This window comes from Anomalospiza imberbis, chromosome 3, assembly GCF_031753505.1.
Source record: "Anomalospiza imberbis isolate Cuckoo-Finch-1a 21T00152 chromosome 3, ASM3175350v1, whole genome shotgun sequence".
Classification (NCBI taxonomy): Eukaryota; Metazoa; Chordata; class Aves; order Passeriformes; family Viduidae; genus Anomalospiza; species Anomalospiza imberbis.
This window is the reverse complement of record NC_089683.1, coordinates 66313611-66333382: the sequence shown is the minus strand read 5'-3', so window position 1 is coordinate 66333382 and position 19772 is coordinate 66313611. Positions and strand designations below refer to the sequence as shown.

Here is a 19772-nt window from a genome sequence, read left to right as displayed (position 1 = left end):
TTTCTCTAATTAAAAACAAATAAACAAACAAACAAACTCCAAAGCAACATCCAAAAGTAAAGCATTAAGCAGGTTTTAATTGTAGAAATAATTAAATTCTAGAACAACATTTCAAGACAACCATTGGTATTAAGGAACTTACCAGGCTGGATTTCAAAGTGAGTTAAGTGCACACATACAATTATACAATGTAAGGCATCCTTGAAGAAAAATTTTGGAAATTGTGTGATTTTTGAGTTGAACTTTGTCTTGGGAAACTTCTGCTCAAGTGGCACTAAGGCTAGACCTCTGTCTCTACTCTCTATTCCTAAAATAGATCTCCTATTTCAAAACAGTTAAAGTTCTCATAACACCACAACTTCTACAACCCTTGGGAACATCTTAAAAATGTAGACTTTCTAACCGAAGTGCATGAAATGTCATTTGTCTGTAATATATTCCTATATCTCATCAGTACAATTGGTCACACAGGTATCCAGGCTGCTTAAGCACAAAGCATGCAACATAGGAATTGTCCATAAGAGTGCTGTAGGCTGCAAATCAAGATTAAATAATTTTACACTTCTATGTCCTTGAGTGGCTAGAGTTTGAAATGGTAATGCCATTATCTCTAAGGTATTAGTTGTGAAAGTTTCAGTGTGATGTTACAAACTCAATGAGGCCTCTGCAGACATGAAAGTTCAAATCAAGCAGTTCAGCATTTAGAGCGCTCATCAGGAAAGTGGACAATATAGCTACAATTTCAACCTGAGAGAGTAAGAAAATACATCTTTTACAAAGAAGAGTGGCTTAATCGCTGAATAAGGTGCTTCTTGAGCTGGATTCTACTGGATCTGGCTGCAATGGAGTGAACTTTCCTCATAGCAGTCTGTATGGACCAAGATTTGGATTTTCAGCTGTTTGGATTCACTCTTGTTCTACCTATTTTCTCTCCTTGTCCCCTCGGTACAGAGTGGGGAGGAATGAGTGAGCAGCTGTGTTGGCTACAGGTCAGGGTCAACCCTCCACAAGGAATAACAAACACTAAGAGTTCTTGCAAAATACAGCAGTGTCAAATTTGACTGTAATGCTTCAAAACATTCTCCTCTTCTCAGGGAAAAGCTGATCCATAACCTCTTCAGTTAGTGTCGTCAGTGAGATAACATTTATGATAAGAGCCCCTATCATGTATCCTTTCTTAGCTCTTAAGAGTGCCCTAGGATAAAATATTTTCTTAATGTTGAAATAATTTCAGTTGTCTTAAGCACTTTTACATAATAAATGTATGAATGAATCACTTATCACTAAAGCCAAGGTGCAACCAATCACCATTTCAAGGTGTGTTAGGCTAAGGGAAAACATTTCTTGTTTTGTTGTGTTCTCGTCATTGAACTGTGACACATATTTAGATCCCTCTTTTCTACTGGGTCTACTCCTAATTGGCAGTGAGCAGAACTTCTTGCTACATACAGAACTTAAATGCTCTGAGTAAGATCAAAATAGTAGAAATTAAGGGTAAAGCATCTGTGCTTGCAGGTGTGCTCTACCCTGTCCCAATTTTTATTAAAATGTATGCTTTTGCATATTGGTGCTCCTGACTACAGTATAGCGAAAACTATTTTCCCTTTATTCTAAGTAACAATGGACTTTGTCACCACAAAGATCATTAGTAGCAGCATAAAGTTACCCCAAGATTTAAATTCAAATTTATATTACCATGGAGCAATTCTTTATAGAGATTAACACTTTTATAATGTATCCCTGAAATCTTCCTATACAAAATTAAGGCAAACTGAAGAAATATTGTTTCTATTTGCAAGATGTACAGGCTTTCCCTCAGGTTCCATGTTTTATAACCCTCTTTCCTCATATACATGTACAGTTTGCTTATATGCATGTATATTTGCCTTGAAATTGCATAATAATTAAAACCAAACTTCTTCCTACAGAAATCAGTGGCAAATCTTCAATGGACATCAATGACATCAAATTGAAAGTTAATTTTATTCTTATATTAAAATAATCCAGAGGGGGGAAAAGCCAATTATGATTTAATTGTAATGACTACAAAGCTTTTTTTCAAATTCTTTGCCAGTCTGAAAACTAAGCTTGCAGGTCAGCTCAGGCATTTAGTTTTTTCAGTCTAGAGAAAATGCACTCGCTATTGACTGAGGGCATGATCATGCATTCTGTGTGGTTCAGAGATACTTATGCCTTGTTTTCCAAGCTACAAAAATCTGGTGGATTATGTTAAAAACATGAAAAGAACAGCACTGGAGATGAGTGATTTTGCAGTACTTGTGTGCTTTTCCAGAAGGCCTACCTTCCAAAAACAATAAAAAGCAAACTGAGCTTTTTAGAGATTGTTCTAAGTATCAATATAGATTCTGAGATATAAGCCTGGGAGAGGGAGTTGTAGGAAAGACTAGGAGGCAACATACAGAAAGGTATTGGCTATGATTATTATGGGATGGGATGATGAGACCTGGAGTCAGAGGCAGATACACTTAGAAGATTCCTATAGTATATTTTCTTTTTTCTAAGGGGCTGATTCGGCAAAAGCAAATGATTCAAAAAAAAAAAAAATCCTATCATATCAACAAATTTCCCCCCAAAACAAGGCAGCCTAGTGCCCTTTCATGGTCGCTTCCAGTCGCCTTGTGCATGCTGCTGTTAGAAAATGAAATCTGCCTGCTAAGAAATGCAGCACAGATAGGGCCTATTCTAAATATGATCTATGTATTTTTTAAATTTCTGTTTCACAAAACATTGTGTGTTCCAATTTTTAAATTTGCATTTGTTAGAGGCTAGACAATCTAAATAGCACTCTTGGGAGTTAAAATTTCTAGAAGTAGAAGAAGCCTGGAAACACCAAAAAAGCCATTAGCCTTTTACATCAGAAATCTTCGTGTGGCAGAGACACAGAAGTAGTTTATTTCTTTTTCTGCTTTGTGTGTTATTTTCCTGCATGTATTATGATAAAAGAGCTGCCTAAGCTCGAATATTTAAGCACATACAAATTAGCACTCTAAGATTATTCATTATAACAGAGAGAGGAAAAAAAAATACAGGTGACATTTACCATAGTGTAATCCAGTATAACAAATGAGTAATTAAAGCAAAACAAACAAAATACTTAAAAATAAATCATAGCTTTTACATGGGTAAATACAATTAAGTTTCAACGTTCAGTTAGCTGCCTACTTACCTTGATCTTCTCTTCATAAAATTAGAAATAATTAGAAATTAGAAAGCAAACCTAATCAGTTTTTTTAGCACTTCACTTTAAATTAAGAAAGGCAGCAGCCACCAACTTTTATTGTCACTTCAAAACAGCACATCCAAAATCCTGCCTTTTTTCTCCAGTGGGTTGCAGCCTGTCTTCATTTAACCTACTCATCAATTTTCATAATCCCTTGATATGCACAGTTCTACGGCTCTTTGGTTTCCCCCAGACTAACCCACTGCAGAGTCCCTTACAAGGCTTTATCGGTAGAAAGCCTGTCTTTAATGTGAGATAAGCACAACCAGCCTCATCTTGTAGGGCACTGGGCACTGCTGTGATTCCAATCTACTCCCAAAACTGCATTGTCTAAGTGTGTGGTTAGTTCTTGCCCTCCATAATCCAAGTGCTTGAAGTTAAGATAGCATTCACTTGCCATTTGGGATCAAGCAAGAGTATTCTGCACCTTACAGGATCATCACTCAGTATCATCATGGCTAAAAGTCAGTCAGTAGCTCCTATTGACTTCATTACAGTCAAACCATAGTTCTGAATACAGATGTTTTACCAGAAATTTGAAGACAATGCTATTATTCCTGTGTTCTCTGGATATGAGCTATAAAAAGCAGTTATGTGACTCTGGATATTCATGGTGCCAGTGCATTCCTGTTTCTCACTTCACAGAAAACAACACCTCGATGCCAAAGGTGGAATGCATTATTTCACATATATTTGGACTCAGTAGAAAGTCAGAAGTACATGATGTGACAAGGACAAAGGATTTTACAAACATGGCTATACTCTAAGTTGTCTTGTAAAAGAACACTGAGATGTTCATTGCATGAAGGCATTGTGTTATGATATGTTGGTTGGGATCTGAAACAACCAGAAAATATTGATGTCCATATTATATCTCCTAAAATTAAAACAGATAATCAGAAATTCAGCACAGAATTAATTTCTAGAAAAACTGCTGGGTAAGAATGTTAATTAACCTAGCTATCAAGTTCTAGCTTTCTTTCATAGTGCTTTTCAATTCATTTACTTTGCATGGGTTGTCACATGAATTAAATCATTTTAGGTACAAAGCAGTATTCTAATTGGTGAGACCTCTGGAAAATGTCATTGCATCTTTTTAGAAAACTCGCGGTTTTCTTCAGTCACAGAGGCCAACATCTCTGTCACAAGTAAGAGAATAAGTGAAATATAAATTCCACATGCAAATGGAAATTTCCCCCAAGCAAACAAAGCCAGTAGGAAATGGGGCTATGTACTCTAAGGGAAAAATGCGTTACAGACACCAATTGCTGATGAGAGGACAAATACTGACTTAAAATACTGCATGTAAACTGAAACAGTAGGCTTAATATGACTGATGGGACTATTTTGTTCTGAGTTTCTCTTCCTCTACAATCAGTATCCACAGCACAGTATACTTTGGATGTTCCTAGGCAGCTGAATAAAAAAATATTAAGATATTCTTCACATAAAACATTTTTCTCACCTCCTTACATAACTAAAACTGTTCACAAATGAATAAGATTTAATGAGAAAATAATTGTCAGCTCTTATTACCTGTCTACTAGCACCTATCAAATTCCAGCCCATACCTTTGCTCCAGATCCAGCTGTGCTGTGTTCAGTGACATGCATTTCAAATAAAACTGTTCTGGAATATCTGCAGTTAATTTTGATTAGACAACATCAAAAGTTTGAACTTTCCTCAGTCATTTATCTCAGTGATTAATCACCACCACAAGTGAAAACATTGGTCTTTTTCTAATTGGAATTTGTTGGCTTACCAGCAATCAGTGTTTGTTTTGCATTTAACTACCAGGATGCAGTGCCCTGTAGTTCCCAGGGCCTTTGTTTGCTTAGAGGAAAGGAAGCATTTTTGACACATAAAACTGCATCTCCTTTTAAAAAAAACAGACAGATTAAGCTGCCATCAAGCAAATTTTCCAGCCCTCAAATCATTCAGAGTTTTATCTCTCTTTTCAATATTTTAATATTGATTTTTAAAAGTTGACAGCAGAACTGAACAAATATCAAAATTAAAAGTAATAATCCTTAGATTAAGGTGAAGTTCCCACTTTCTCAAGGATGACATTAGCTTTTGGGTTGGGAATTTTTTTATACATAGTTCCTCTATAATCATAAAGTGTATTAGGACTTCTTTCAAGGACACAATTCTCCTATGTAAGCTATACTTGATGGTCACCCTTGACTTGCTGAGATCAATGTGCTGAGCTTAAATTTATGGGGCATCTGTTTTTCTGACATTGCACAGTGCTTTTTCAATAAAAATATTCTGTAATACTGATTCAGTGCCTGAAAAGAAATCCAAGATACTTGATCTGCACTTTCAATCTGTAACTACCAAGTTTGCATTTTCATTAGGGAATAAAATCAGGTTTGTTTGAGAAGAGCAATTCTTCATAGCATCACACTGATTTGTTTTAATTTAATTACAGGTTTTTGTCAGCCGAAGTCTGCATCACCATCTTACTATTATTCTGAGGATTGCTGTCTTGGTAGTCAGAGCTGTCTGGCATAGCTCATTTGTCTTTTGTGTTTGGGTTTTTGGTATAACTCAATACTGTCCATTTTTGGCTGCTCTATAATAGATTGAAATCAATATTTGTTGACTCACTCAACTTCACAGCATCAGTTTTGCACATTACTGTCTCAATGCCACTTTTACTACATCCTTATTCTACCCTTTTTCAGGATGCCAGCATTGAGGGACACGACTAGGGCATGGTTAGGGTCATATGTTCAATACAGTATTGTTTATCTCTTTCTGAGTTTGGTGACAAATCCATAAGGAACTCCTGGAGAACCGTCCTGTTGTAACAACATTTCCAGGTTGGCACTATGTGGAAGGGAAGGAATTCTGCCTCTAGGTGACACACACTGATATCATTTCACTTAGTATGCCCAGACTGAGCTGTCACATGTTGGTGTCCTAGTCTAACTTGACAGGGGACAAAGAATGGTTTGAGTTGTGCAGGTATCCACCTGAAAGAGGAAGGTTAAGCCTATTTAACTGGAAATGCAGTGACACCTGAGAGCCAAAATTGTAGTGCCTTGAGGATGGAAGGGAACAAGAAAAGACTAAGCGACACCCAGTCTGCCAGGGCCGCTGTCAGGTCTGCTGTCTGGCTCATTCCACCTACTCAAAATCTTCGACACGGGGACACTTGCTCCAGTGGAGCAGCTGTCCCAGCTCAGCACTTTGCTTCATATAGCTGACAGCTGTAGAGTTTTTAATCCGATGCTGAATGGGTTTATCCTCCCAGGAAATACAGCCTGGAAAATAAGGGAATCCTCCAAAAGAATACTGTAAGCCTGCCACTGTAACCCTTTCTGAATAGTTCAATAGGAGTGTATTTTTACTTTTTAATCTCTCAAATAATCCTACAGTTTCCCAATGCTCGTAACACAGCATTTCTTAACAGTACTACCAATATTCAGTTTCACATATTTGCTGTTTTGGCAAGAGACTGAAATCTACTCATGTGGAACTTGCAGTTAGGGAAATACATTCTCATTAGGAGGATCACCAATTTGAATATCCAGCACAAACTTCTACATGCCAAATTTCTATTTGTTGAAGCCTTTCCACAACACCACATGGGTAAGAAAGGCTTAAAAACAGTCTTCAAAGGTTTTCTCACTTCCTGGCAATTAATTGCAAATTTATCTTTTATATTCTACTCCACCTAGGAAAAGATATTCAATGTTCAATGGAGCATGGCCAAACATTTTAAGAGAGTATTTATGAACACTTATTCAGATTCCCAATAGTTGTCATTCGAGCAATATTCATGTCTGGCTCTTATTGCTGTTTTCCAGGATGAGTTTTGTTTGAATAAATGTCTGGGAAATTACTAGCTTGTGCAAACCCATCTGTATCCGCAGATGAATAAGGATGAATGTTGCTGGTGAAACCACTGCATTTAAGAAAATGAAGGCTTGTTCCTCAAACATTTTGCAAAGAGAAACAAGTGTTAAATTCACTGAGGAGTTTGAATGGGAAGAACTAGATTCAGCCTCCTTCTAGTTGGAAGGAAAATGTTATGTATCTGAATATCCTCTAATATCTATGCAAATCCAACAAACACAGTTTTGTTTTCACACAATTTTACACTACTCCCAATTAACTATGGCATACACCTAGATGTGGAATTCACAACCCCTGCAGATTTTTACAGCTTTCTGAGTATTGTCAGCTCAATAACCTGAAAAGACAATATCTGATGGCTATGCTGAGCTCCATTCAGGACCCACTGGAGTCCACAGTGGGCCACCAATTACCTTCAATGAGAATTTGATAGGTGCCTTATTGCTACACTTGCACAGGACTTGATTATCTCTGCTTTGTCTACCGGAACTGCCAAATGCCCATGCTTAAAATAATACTGTCGAATTTTCAAGGGACTTATAAATCATTGATGGCTGTTAATATAATTCAAATATCCTTTAAGAAGTTCATTTGTTTAGAAAAATATTCAAGAGAGATTATGAATGGAAATTGTTTGAACAAATCACACTGGTTTTGATAGACACAAGCCACGTAGGCAGTGGCTCAGCAGATGAGGAAACTGCTTGTGATGCACAATGCCCATGTCACAAAATGCTATTAAGACACTCTGGCTCTGTAGGTAGCAGTGCCAGACTGCAGGTTAGATAATGGAAAATGAAGGCAAGCCTTACATACTGTGCATTGATTTCTTTTTCATGTGTTTCTTGTGTTACTCATTTGCTCATTGAACTCACAAAAGAAGCAACAACTCTTGATTTAGTCTTAAGCCATATACAAATTGTTAAGACCTAACTATCCAAAAAGTGGTCTGCAATTGTGATATTTGGACAGAAAAGAGCTACATGTGAAATAAAAAATCAGTTAAAGTAATGTTTAATTCAAAGCAAAACAAATTATATCAAGATGAGAAAGCTAATTTCAAGGACATTAAAAGGAGTAGCCAAAAGAGTGAAATACTAAAAAAATTCCATAAAAACTTGTCAGGAATACTCAGAGCCAAAGTTCTAAAAGGATTATGAAAGCTGGCATGATAAAGCAAAAAAGTAAATTTCCTAATGCTATTAAAATAAACAAAACAAAATAAATAAAATTAAAACAAATACTTTGAAAAGTCTAAGTTGTGTCCTAATGAGGGAAAGAAAACAGAGTATACCTTGACAATTGAAATACAAAACCAGAAAAAAACAAGATGAAACAATTCTGAGACATAAAGGCATAGAATCTAATAACCCACCATTCTTCAAATATTCAAGAAATGGGAAACTAGCCTGATATTCAATGATAGCCAATTATATAAAGAGAGCACTCAGGGAAGATAAAACCACAACAGAAAAGTTAAATTAATTCCCTCAGTCTGCACTGCCAGCGAAGGCGGATAGGAGAGTTCTCCCACAATGGTCATTCCTTGTGTAGGATAGAAGTGAACCATTGTCTCTGAGTGTCAATAGAATGTATTTTAGAACAAATCCAATTTCATATGGTGGACTCAACAAATTTCCAATACCAGCTGATTTTCTATTGTGGCATGTTAATACCAGTTACAGAGGCCTTAGCACAAAAGCAAGCAGTAAAGTAGAAAAAGCAATTTTATATTTTCACATATCAGTTTTCATTTTTAACTGAATTTATGGAGAGTAGAGAGGCATAGAGGGTAATCCAGTGAACAACAGACATGATATTTCTGTAGACTTCAGATATTTCTTCACAAAGCTAATTGGTAGGAACCGTGACAAAAGAGTATTAAGGTACAAACAAATAAATATGTCATATCAGGAAAAAACTAACATAACTTTTCAGAAAAAAACCCACATATCTCAGAAGCTAAATAGACTTCTTTTTTGGAGGAGGTAGTCATATGGGTAATACTATATAGTACTTAGGATTTAAGAAAGCTTTTGATGAGGTCTCTTATTAAAGTCTCTGACAGAAATAGAGATAACACAGGATACAACAGAAGGTCCTGGATTAATAATTGTCTAACAGATAGGAACCAAAGTGTAGGAAACAAAATTCGTGTTAATAAAATAAGGATAACACACAAGGATAGCCCTGTGCACAACATTGGCCTCTGAAGTAAGCCTTGCCATTTACAAAGAAGATTTTGTGGTAATTTTAAGGTATTTTCTGACAGCATTCATGTTATGCATGGTGGTAATTTAAAAAGTAATGGACAACTGGAAGTTTATCAGGAAAGGTCTGAGAGCAATACTGAAATTGTTACCTGACAAGGGAGTTTAACCACAGTGTACCCCCACCCTGAATACTGAATGTAGCTCTGCTTGCCCACATTTCATATTGGAATTAGAAGTACAGAATAATGATCAGCATTAACAAATGATGAACAGTCTTGTATGAACTTCTGAAGGTAATGCAGTTATCAAAGAATAGTTTTAAGGAAACATTTATTCACACAAGATACAATTAATTTATAAGATTAAGGGAGAACTTCTTTACTGTGTTACTGAGCACTGGAACAGGCTGACCAGAAAGATTGTGGAATCTCCTCCCCAGGAAATATACAAAAGCCATCTGGACAAAATCCTGAGTAATATGCTTTAGTGGACCCTACTTGAGCAGGGAGGCTGGATTAGATGACCTCCAGTGCTCTGTTCCAAACTTAACCATTCTGTGATTCTAGAGACTAAAGTATAAATGATACAAAATGGGACTGGACAAACTCCTAAAGGAAATGTTAGTCGGTGGCTGGTAGTCCTAGGACTTGGGAACTTGCTACAGACTGGAACTGTGCTCTGTCCTGCTCTTTTTTCTTTTCATATTCAGCCTCTCTCTCAACAGCCAACTTTCTGCTGGCAAAGCAGATTTAGAAGTTGTCCTTTAAGATGCACATTAATAGCAATAACAGTAATAATAGTGTTTGAGAAAACACTATTGAAAAATTAGACTGCAAACCTGAGCTGGTTGCCCACTGGATGGCATTTGTCCCTTACACACCTCTCTCCAACCATCTCTGGTGATAACTCTTAGCATTCATTAGATACCCACGGGTGAAAGTACAGTAATTTCAGGTGCAATCATGTCCAATCGATTCCTGGCCCTCCAGTTCAGGCTGCAGGCACATGTGTTCATTACTGCCATCTGTGACAGCGGCTTATGCAGCAAGCACTCCTGCCACCCAGAAGATAAACTGAAATCCCTGTATTGCTTCGCAAGGGTCAGGGAGCCCCAGTTAGTAATGGTTTTGATCAGCATTTTTCTGGGCTGCATGTGGCAGGTGCAATGCTTCTGGTCTCTCACTACAGTTACCAGCTCACTGATGTATCAAGCCCCTAAAGAATCTTTCTCAGTGGGTGACACTTCCTTAGTTATATGAATTTACTCCATTTTACTTCATATTTTTAGCTTTTTGTTTTCTGTCTAAGAAACCTCAGTGCAAGCACCTCCATGTTATGAACCTAAGGTTCAATGGTATATTTTAGAGGCATTTGGATGTAGCTTTTTGAGAAAGCTAAGGTCATTTTACATTTTTAAAAGTCTTCAGTGAGACAAGAAACCGGCAGGAGTTAACAAAGATTGTAGGACATAAAACTCTGATAGCAAGGACATAATGTAGAAAAAAATAAAGCACAAATGTATGCATTGTGCTGACTGATAAATATGAACTCTAGCAGTATTGCTGAGAAGGCAGGCACAGGAGTTCGATGAACCTTTTGAGCTGATATAACTCATGCAGCTGCCAGTTGTGTAGTTGAAAAGCTATACTATTTGTGAATTTAGGAGGAATGCAAAGCAATAAATTTTCAAGAAGGAATTCTTCTTGATCGCTACAGTGTTTGTTACCAACCATAATTTTTCCAATGTTGATCTATGAAAATTATTCTCCAAGTACCTTCTAATTAATACAATTAATGGGACCCATCCAGTGTAGGGATACTTGTTTTGAAGCTAATTTCTTTTTTCCTTGAAATATATGCCTTTCCTTTTTTTTGTGTCACAAAGCCTCTGAAGATGATTAGTGAAACAAGTTAAACACAAAACAAAGTAGATTGAAATATGCATTTATGAGCACACATCTCAGCACAATTCATACCACTACATGAGCTTAACCTAATGCTCCTAATAAGACCATTTTTGTAATTGTTGGTATCTATAGAAACATTTGCACTCTCTAGAATTCCAAACATTTGAACTGGAATTCCTTATTCTGTTGCCTGACTATAATTTTATCAAAAAGTATTAATCATTGAGTGACACCATAGAATTAATAATACAACATTGTCAGAAACACCTTTGAGAAATTAAACACAATTTTATGAAAATCATTCAATCGAGCTATTTGATCAATATAGCCCCACTTATCTTTAAAGAGAAGTGTTATCTTCTAGCATATCTAAAGCTACTTTAGTGGGTTCTACTGAATGAACTTATTTCTTGTGAAATTTGCAATAAAGTACAGGACTCGTTCCTTTCCATCCTCTTTCCAACACATATAACCATGTTTGTGGTTATCCATGTACAATGGATAGTGTACAGCAGTCAGGTTATCAAAAATCGTCGTGAAGATAATATACTTACCATCTACTTTGATCTGAAAGTCTTTACAATTGTTCCATCTGCTTCATCATAGTTCATTTTAAGCCTTATACTCAAGAAAAAGGAACAGCCTGGCAATATAAATCTGACAAAATTTAATCAAGTCCAGAAACATTTCACTGTTCTCTAAAATTAATTTCTAAACAGTACAAATTTGGTGCAATTATCTTAATCATTCCATTTCCAAAGTTGCTTCTGCAAAGTCTGCATGTTGATCTGTTGAGATGGAAATCTTGTTTATAAAGGGGTATTTGTACAATAAAGCGTAAGCATGGTCCATAAATTACAAACAGCATTCAAATGAATGCTCACATACATTTTATAAGGCTAACAGGTAGGCAATGATTGAAATGGAATCCAGGTACAGGTGCTAAGTATTTCTATTGGCTTATTCAGAAGTGAGGTACTTAGAAGATGAGGTGATAAAAGGACTACTTACACCATCATCTCTCCTGCACCATGTACAAGAGGAACAGGTAAAAGTGAGGGATTTGGTGGAGGCTTCATGTCGATCACTAGCCAGGGTGCAGATGTCTTGTGGGTTTTGGAAGTCAGTATAACCTACAGTGATCTCATAACCACTCTGCATTTTCTGGTGGCAACCCCAGAAATTCATTTTCTCTGCCTTCAGCATGAAAGTAGCACAGCAGTGGTCCTTGCTGTGTCTTGCCTTGTTCTGGAGGTAGCCTGGGGGCTCTTCCCCAGGAAAGGGAGAAAGTGTACCCTGTAATTCTTCACAGTGTTACCAAAACACCAGTGGCTGCCTGGTCTAAGTTGAGAATACCTGACTCTGAGGTTATCTTGCTAAAGACCAGAATATCTTACTTGGAAAGTTACCCTTGATATGTGTCACTTCTTCTGCCCTTATCACACTAAGCATTGTGCCCAATTTTAACCCATGTACTTTTTGATGCCTTTGATTTCCATAGGAAGCTTTGGCTCAAAGTTCAGCACCCACTTATGTGCATTTCAAGATAAGAATGACTTTCAAGCCTAAAATCTGAGATATAGACATGCCAAGAACTCCAACATTGAATTATCTTTGAAGAAAACTTAAAAAAATAATAGCCTTGAAAATGCTTTGCAACTACTATATAGTCATACAGCCTGACACTGACAGATGCACAGATTTGTTAAAGCATTTAATGACTGTTGCCCACTCTGGGAAAAAATTGACTCTCATGATGGGCAACTATGCTCAACTGAGATACATAACAAAATAACTAAACCCTTTTCTTTCTGCTTTAATGTGGAGTTTTATGTGTAAATTTTAAGCTAAAAGGAGCAATATGTTATGTGGACCTTTGAAAACAGATTTTATTGACTGAGAAGGTTCTACCCAGATAATGTTTATACTTCTTAATAAACCACTGTGTAAAAGACACCAACAGGTCTGGCATATCTCCATGCAGCTTCATGTACCAGAGTGTGGAGACTGAGTATAGTTAAAAGTCATCATCACTAATTAATTATCATATTGGCACATGAAGAATAAATTTCCATGTCAAATGCAAACAACTTAAAGACATCATCCTATATGGATGACCTCTTTATGTTCATTCTTACGGCATGTATAGGCTTCAAGTTAAGAAACTTGGGCAAGAAATTAGGTGCAATTTTTTTTTATTATCATTAAAATTATAATTGTGTATCCAGGTATTGGTTTTGGCATTCAGTCAACTTCAGTTAGGCTGCAGGAGCAGAGGAAGGGTAAGCAGAGGAGCTGCATGGTGCAGGCTGGGAAAGGGCTCATCTGTCTGGGCAGTTTCCATGACTCTGCCCTGGGTCAGTGAGGAGTGCGGAGTGTGGCTCGCTGGCACAGGCGGTCAGTCAGCTCAGTGGTCTCACTGCATCCCCTTGTGGCTGGGCACCTACAAGAGCTGAGCATTGTCCGTCCCCATAAGAACCAGAGGTCAGGTAGGAAGAAAGAAGATTTTCTGCTCTGGAAAGGGGGCCAAACTGGATCTTGGAAGGGAAAGGAATTAACTTCTTCACAGTGTCAACCTGTGCATTTCCTAGAAACATGCCCCTTCCTCACAGTCTCTGCTGAATATATTCTCCAACCAGTGATGCCCTAGAATTCCACCCAGCACATTTTGCAGCCCACCATAAAGACTGTGTAGAGGCCTATGAGTAATTGTGGAGGAGGAATGTTTCTGACTACACTTTATCCCCATATTTCCAAACATAGCATGGATGGACAGCTCTGCTCAGACTATTATTCAGAGTGGCTTTGTGTTGTCTGCGAGGAATGATTTCACCTTTAACAATGCAGTGAATGCATGGGATTTGAAGCAACAGAAATGCAACCATTTACACCGATTTTAATGAATACTAACTTCACTTTAAATAGAAGGAAAAAAAAGTCTTTGGAATCTACCCAACAGCAATTGGGTGGGGGTCAATAACTTGTCTTTCTGGAAAGAAATGCAAAAGTTGAAGCGTGTTACATAATTTCAGTGACTTTTTTTTTGCTTTAATTTAACAATAAAGGAATGACAGACAGAGATTAATAACAAAAAAGCAAATCTGACTCTCAAGCTGCATGATCTGTGAAATTGTTGTGACTTTTCCTAAGAGGAGTGTTGCCCTGTGGGCTACCCCTATTTTCAAAAGTATCACTTCAGAAGTCTAAAAATATCTTGTAACAATTATTTTTCATCAGTCAGTAACATTCATAAAAATAGGTATCTAATTAAAATTTCTCACGAGCAATGACTGAAGTTGCTGCTTATAATGATTTTTTTAAATGAACCTTCAGAGGTTGTTGTCTTTCCCAAAAGAGGTAAGGTCCACTAATGTTAACATGAGTGGGGCAGAGAGGCAGCCAGTCCCTTGACGCAACTCCTCAGGCACAGTGAATTAACAGAGCACCCCAGAGTGTCTTGAAGGGAAAGATGACTATTTAGATCAATAAAGAATTTACCCCTTTCATGTTTATTTGTCATCCTGGCCTCCCACAAGATCTAATCATATCTGTCAACAATAGAAAATCTTAATAGTTCATGTTGGAATCTTGCTAGCAGCTCATTTTCTCATCTGAACAGGGCATAAATGAACTGCAAATGTCAGGTCATTGCTTCATGCTCTCACTTGTTCCCCAGCCCCCTCAAATCGCAGCATTTTCTGGTTTTGGTGTCCAGATCAATCCAGTTCCTTTCAAAATGTTGTAAATACGTAACCCTTCCTGGACATTCTTTTTTTTTTTTTTTTTTATCACTACATATGTTCTTACCTCATTTTACTTAGTCATCTCTGTGAGAATGAAAGGTGTGGAGTCAGCTCAGTAAGCACAGGGAATCATAAATCAAATCCATACAAGAGATGCACTCAGATAAACAGAATAGTTGCAAAGCTATAGCAATAACGTGGTCAGATTTGCAATTTTATACTTTGAAATCCCATTTTGAGGACTATAACTGGACTACAGAAATATCACAATAATATATCACAAGTTTATTTTCTATCAAATGCAATTACTGTTGCAATTTATGTTGGTCCATCTAGCCTGGCTATAAACCAATGTCTCCTCTTTAAAATAACGTTATTACTGCTATTTTTCTTTTGATATTTAAAAATAAGAAGACCTGTTGGCTATGAACAGATTGTGCAGAGCGATAGCTTTGACTATTGCTCAAGCTGCAGACAAGACGTGAGTCTCTGCCTGCTCTTTCCCAGGGCACAAGGCTTTGCAGGGACTACCGAGACAGGGGAGGGGTTTTCAGGTTCCTTTCCTCACTATTCGCAGACCCAGGAAATCAGTTCACACGCAGTAAAGCCAGCAGCTAATCCTGGAGTCCCTGACGAGCCCTGATCCCGTTTAGTCAAACTTCCAGCGATGGTAGCAACCGAGCACATCAGCCCCACGGACCTGCCGCGGCCCAGCCGGAGGGGAGCAGCTGCCCGCGCCACATCCAGCTGCTCACATCTGTTAACTTTTATTTACAAACACGCGAACCACTCTGTGTTGGAATGGGGACAGCGCCGGGACCGCCGGGGAGACGCCCGATCCCTTGCGGGCGTTCCTGCGCCGCCGAGCCTCGCTCCCGGTGCTCGCAGCCGGAGGGCCCCCTCCGCCCCCCGGAACGGCACTCCCGCACCCCCCCCCGCCCCCGCTTCTCCACGTTCGCCTCACGGTCCCCGCGGGTGGCAGCGGCCGGTGCTCTCCCGGGGAGGAGCCACAGCCCCGGCCCGGGTCCCGGCGGGTGACCCGGCACAGGCGCGTCCTTGCCGGAGCCGCCGCGGAGGGCGCAGCGCCCCGGGGCCGGCCCGGGAAGGCGGGGGCTGCCCCATACCCACCTTCCGTGTGCACGGCGGAGACGTAGGTCCAGTTGTAACGCTTGACGATGTCAAGCATGGCCCTGGCCTGCAGCGTGTCGGAGGGGACCACCCTGAGGAAGTACTTGTACAGCGTTTTGTCGCTCAGGTCGATGCTGGTGGCAGAGTAGGCAATCTGGGGGATGTCGAAGAGCTGGAGCAGATTTTGGACTTGGATAGCAACTGAGCTGGAGCCGGGGCCGATGACCCCCGCGATGGGCTTTTTCACTCTGGTCTGGGGCTGGGTCTGCGAGTCGGAAATGCAGCGGGTGCCTCCGTCCCTGTCGTCCCTGATGGAGATGAGAGAGTCCCGTATGAACTCGATGCTTTGCTCCAGAGCCACGGAGGAGTGCCAGCAGGAGTCTCGGATCTCACTGCCCAGGGTGATGTTAGGTAGCAGGACTGGGTCTGCATTAATTTTATCCAAAGTGTGAAACATGGCTTCAACTCTCTGGATGCCGTATTGCTCCCTGATTTCCCCGCACTTCCTCTCGGGCACTTTCTCGGCTGGTGGCTGGTGATGGACAGAGAAGAGGGCCCCGATGATGACATCCCCATCCATCCGAGCCACCGACCGTTGTGAGGAGGCTGCAGAGAGAAGAACCTTCCAACCACCACTCTTGGGCAGCACGTCCATCTCCAGGAGCAGAGCAGGGAAAAAGACCAGCAGCACACCAATCATTTTGTTGCACGATGTCATCCAGACCCAGGTTACGAATTTCATGGGCTCCCCTTGCCTGCACATGGTTTAAGAACATGTAGGAAATGGCATCTGCTTCTCCCCGATGATGGCCTGTCACCCTGAGGTTGCTCCAAATACCATCACAGCGAAGCCTCACAGCATCACTCTTCAAGGTGCCAGGACAGCTGTCATCCTAGTGACTTTTAACCTGGTGGCATAGAAAGAGGGGATAAAATGGGCTAAACAGGAAATCGATGTCAAACCTGAGCTCGATAAAGCAACTTTGCTCAGTTAGAGGTGACTGCTTTCTCAAAAGCCCAGAGCAATGTGCTTCAATAAGACACTCAACAAGAAGTTTCAAGAGGGATTAAATCATGTATTTATTTGCCTTGGTATATGATCATGCATACTCACGTATGTTGAGTTTCTACAATCCTTTTTGCGTCTGCATTTCAAGCCAAGGTGGCTATTTCCCACATCTCCAGCCAGCGCACACACCCCCTCTGCCCCCAGGAAGTATTAAAAGTTTCAGGAGGTAGGCAGCTTGTCAGAGAAGAGACCTAGCCTGGCCCCAGCGGCCCCAGCCCCGAAAGCAGAGTGACGAGCGCTTCTTTCTTTGCGTTCTGATTACCTGAAGGCATCTTTCTCAGTTTAGACATTTCTTTTCTCCATCCATAATGTGAGTAAAAAGAGAAAGCGAGCCCTGCCAGCCATGAGAAATGTCATTTAAAGGTCAGCGAAGAGAGGAAGAAAAAAAGCACTCTACAGTTTAGATTAACTTTTTCATGTGTAGGGGGCAAAACTGTAATCCAGTCAAGGACACACACATGAAAGCAGGAGAAAATACATATTAGTTACTAAGGCAACCGCGGGCAAAGCCCCGATGTGCCTTAGCAGCACGCCTGCCGTGCAGACGGGCTTCGGGCGGGGAGCGGCGGAGAGCCCGGCGACCGGGCTTGGCGGCTTGGAACGCCGTGCTGCGAGAGAAGATGCCGCCGCTGCCTCCGCGGCCGGGCCGCGTCCCTGTTGCACGAGGAGCCGTCAGCACCCGAGACAGCGCCCGGCAGCCGGGGCGGCTGCTGGACCGCGGGCCCCAGCCCCGCTGCACCCCCGTCCGCTGTCTTCCTGTCCCGGTGTCCCCTGCCCGCAGCCTCCTGTCTCGCTGTCCCGACACCCCGCTGCCTCGGTGCTCCAGTGTCCCGCTGTCCCGGCCCCGCCACCGCCGGCTCGGCCGCCCGCCAGCACTGCGGGGCGCTTCCCCAAAACTTCTGCCCCCCGCCAGGAGCTGCTGCCGCGCTGTCCCCGGATGCACACGCACAGTGGCTGGCACACGCACACGCACTGCTCGCACACACACACTCACACACCCGCACACCCCTCCCGGCGCTCGGAGCCCGCCGCGGCACGCACCGCTCCGGGCTGGCCGCCGCTCCGTCCCTCCCCGCCGGCGGGCAGGGGTGCCGGGGCCGGCGGGGCTGCGTGTCCGCCGAGCGGCGCGGGGGGCTGGAGACGGTCCCGAGAAAGGCGACGCTCCGAGGGGAGCCGCCGTCCTGGCTGCGCGTCCGCACCCGCAGGCGGGCAGAGCCGCCCGAAGCAGGCTCCCGCGGGCAGCCCCGCAGCCCCGTCTCCCCGGGGCCATCTGCCTGCCCCGCCCGCCCCGCGGGCCGTCCCACGGCTGAGCCCCGCGCTTCGCTCGGAGGGTCACCCCTGAGACGTACCTGGCCGGCTGAGGCAGTGGTTCCCTGCCTGCTGGGAGCGGGCATTGGCGGCTCTCCGGCCGCCCCGAGCTGGCGCGCTGGCGGCGGAGCGACGGCTGTGGGCTGGGCGCGGGTGCCCTCTGTCTTCAGCACCGCTCCACCGCAAGGAAAAAAACAGGTCATCCCGGTCTCATCCATTATCTCATACAGAAGGTTCAGTCATTTTCTCCCCCTCCTTAATTTTTTTCGGCTATTGTCTTATAAACGAGTAAGGAAACATCACCCTGAGCACGCTGCGGCTGCAGGGGAGGTGTTGGCTCTCACCTCTCGTGGCTTTTAATTCATTATCTCCCTGCCTCAATTAGCAAGAGTGAGTGTTAAAGCAAGAGGCTGCTGCTAGAAGGGGACCCAGACCACACTCGGGAGACCCGAGACAATGAAATGTGCCGCTCTGCTTCACGGGCAGGGCTTCGCTATTTAAATAAATATTTGTATTTGGGGGGAAATAAACAAAACAGAAAAAATACACTGCAACAAGGTAAATCACCTGTAAAGATAAAGGCATAAAAGGCATTGAGATTGCAGTTTTCAGGTCAAGATGAACCTAAATGAAGCACGTGAGAGGCACGCCAGATTAAAATAATACCAGATTGAATAATCATAATTCAGACGACCTGCTTGCATCCCTAACACAGGTCTCGGGTGTTTTACTTGACTGTATGAAAGTTAAAGTTAGATTACTGCCCCGCTGGGAACTCTATAGATATTTGCCCTACTTTTGAAAGAAAGAGGCAAGGACAAACATTTAACTATTGCTCATTCAGAGGTGGGTTTGCAGCAAGTGCTGCCTCAGGGGTGTCTTCTCCTTGTGTCAATATCTGAGCTGATTTTATTGTCATGCAGCTAGTTATTTGTCTGCACTGTGTTTATCCATGAGCTCTGTTTATTATGGAGGACCCAGCTCAGGGGGTTGCTGGTGCCCTCTTTCCCCGCAGGTAATGTTTCCCAAGGAGTCAGAAGGGTTGCCTGTCCTCTGCCTGTGGGCATGATGCTTCCCCAAGGCCAGCCTAGGGCAGTTCTGCCAGGGCCAGATCTGTAGAGACATTCAGATGTGCACAAAAGGAGGAACAAATTCCCCTTCACCCACATTTTTATGATTAAACTTTAATTTCTGCTCTTGGCACAATGAGCCTGCAGCATGCCAGCAAATAATTCCAGTGGTTAAGTTTTGTTTTGCTTCTCGGGCTTGGGCAAGGGAAGCATTTGCAAATGCCCC

The 19772-nt window shown here is 41.6% G+C and overlaps 1 protein-coding gene across 7 annotated transcripts in view; it reads right to left on the bottom strand.

Annotated features, from left to right (window-relative positions):
• GRM1 (glutamate metabotropic receptor 1) overlaps positions 1-18719 on the bottom strand; it is a 179368-nt gene extending 160649 nt beyond the window's left edge. For 2 of the 7 annotated variants that reach the window (XM_068184885.1, XM_068184884.1), the window contains exons 1-2: positions 18518-18719; positions 16100-17007 (exon numbers count right to left, since the gene is read on the bottom strand). In XM_068184885.1, coding sequence (XP_068040986.1) covers positions 16100-16862 — 763 coding nt within the window. In that variant the 5' untranslated portion in view covers positions 16863-17007; positions 18518-18719. Of the gene's footprint in view, positions 1-16099; positions 17008-17430; positions 17743-18517 lie in introns of those variants that run through there. The other 5 variants (XM_068184887.1, XM_068184886.1, XM_068184883.1 and 2 more) reach the window with 4 other exon arrangements.
• Positions 18720-19772: the final 1053 nt, after the last annotated feature.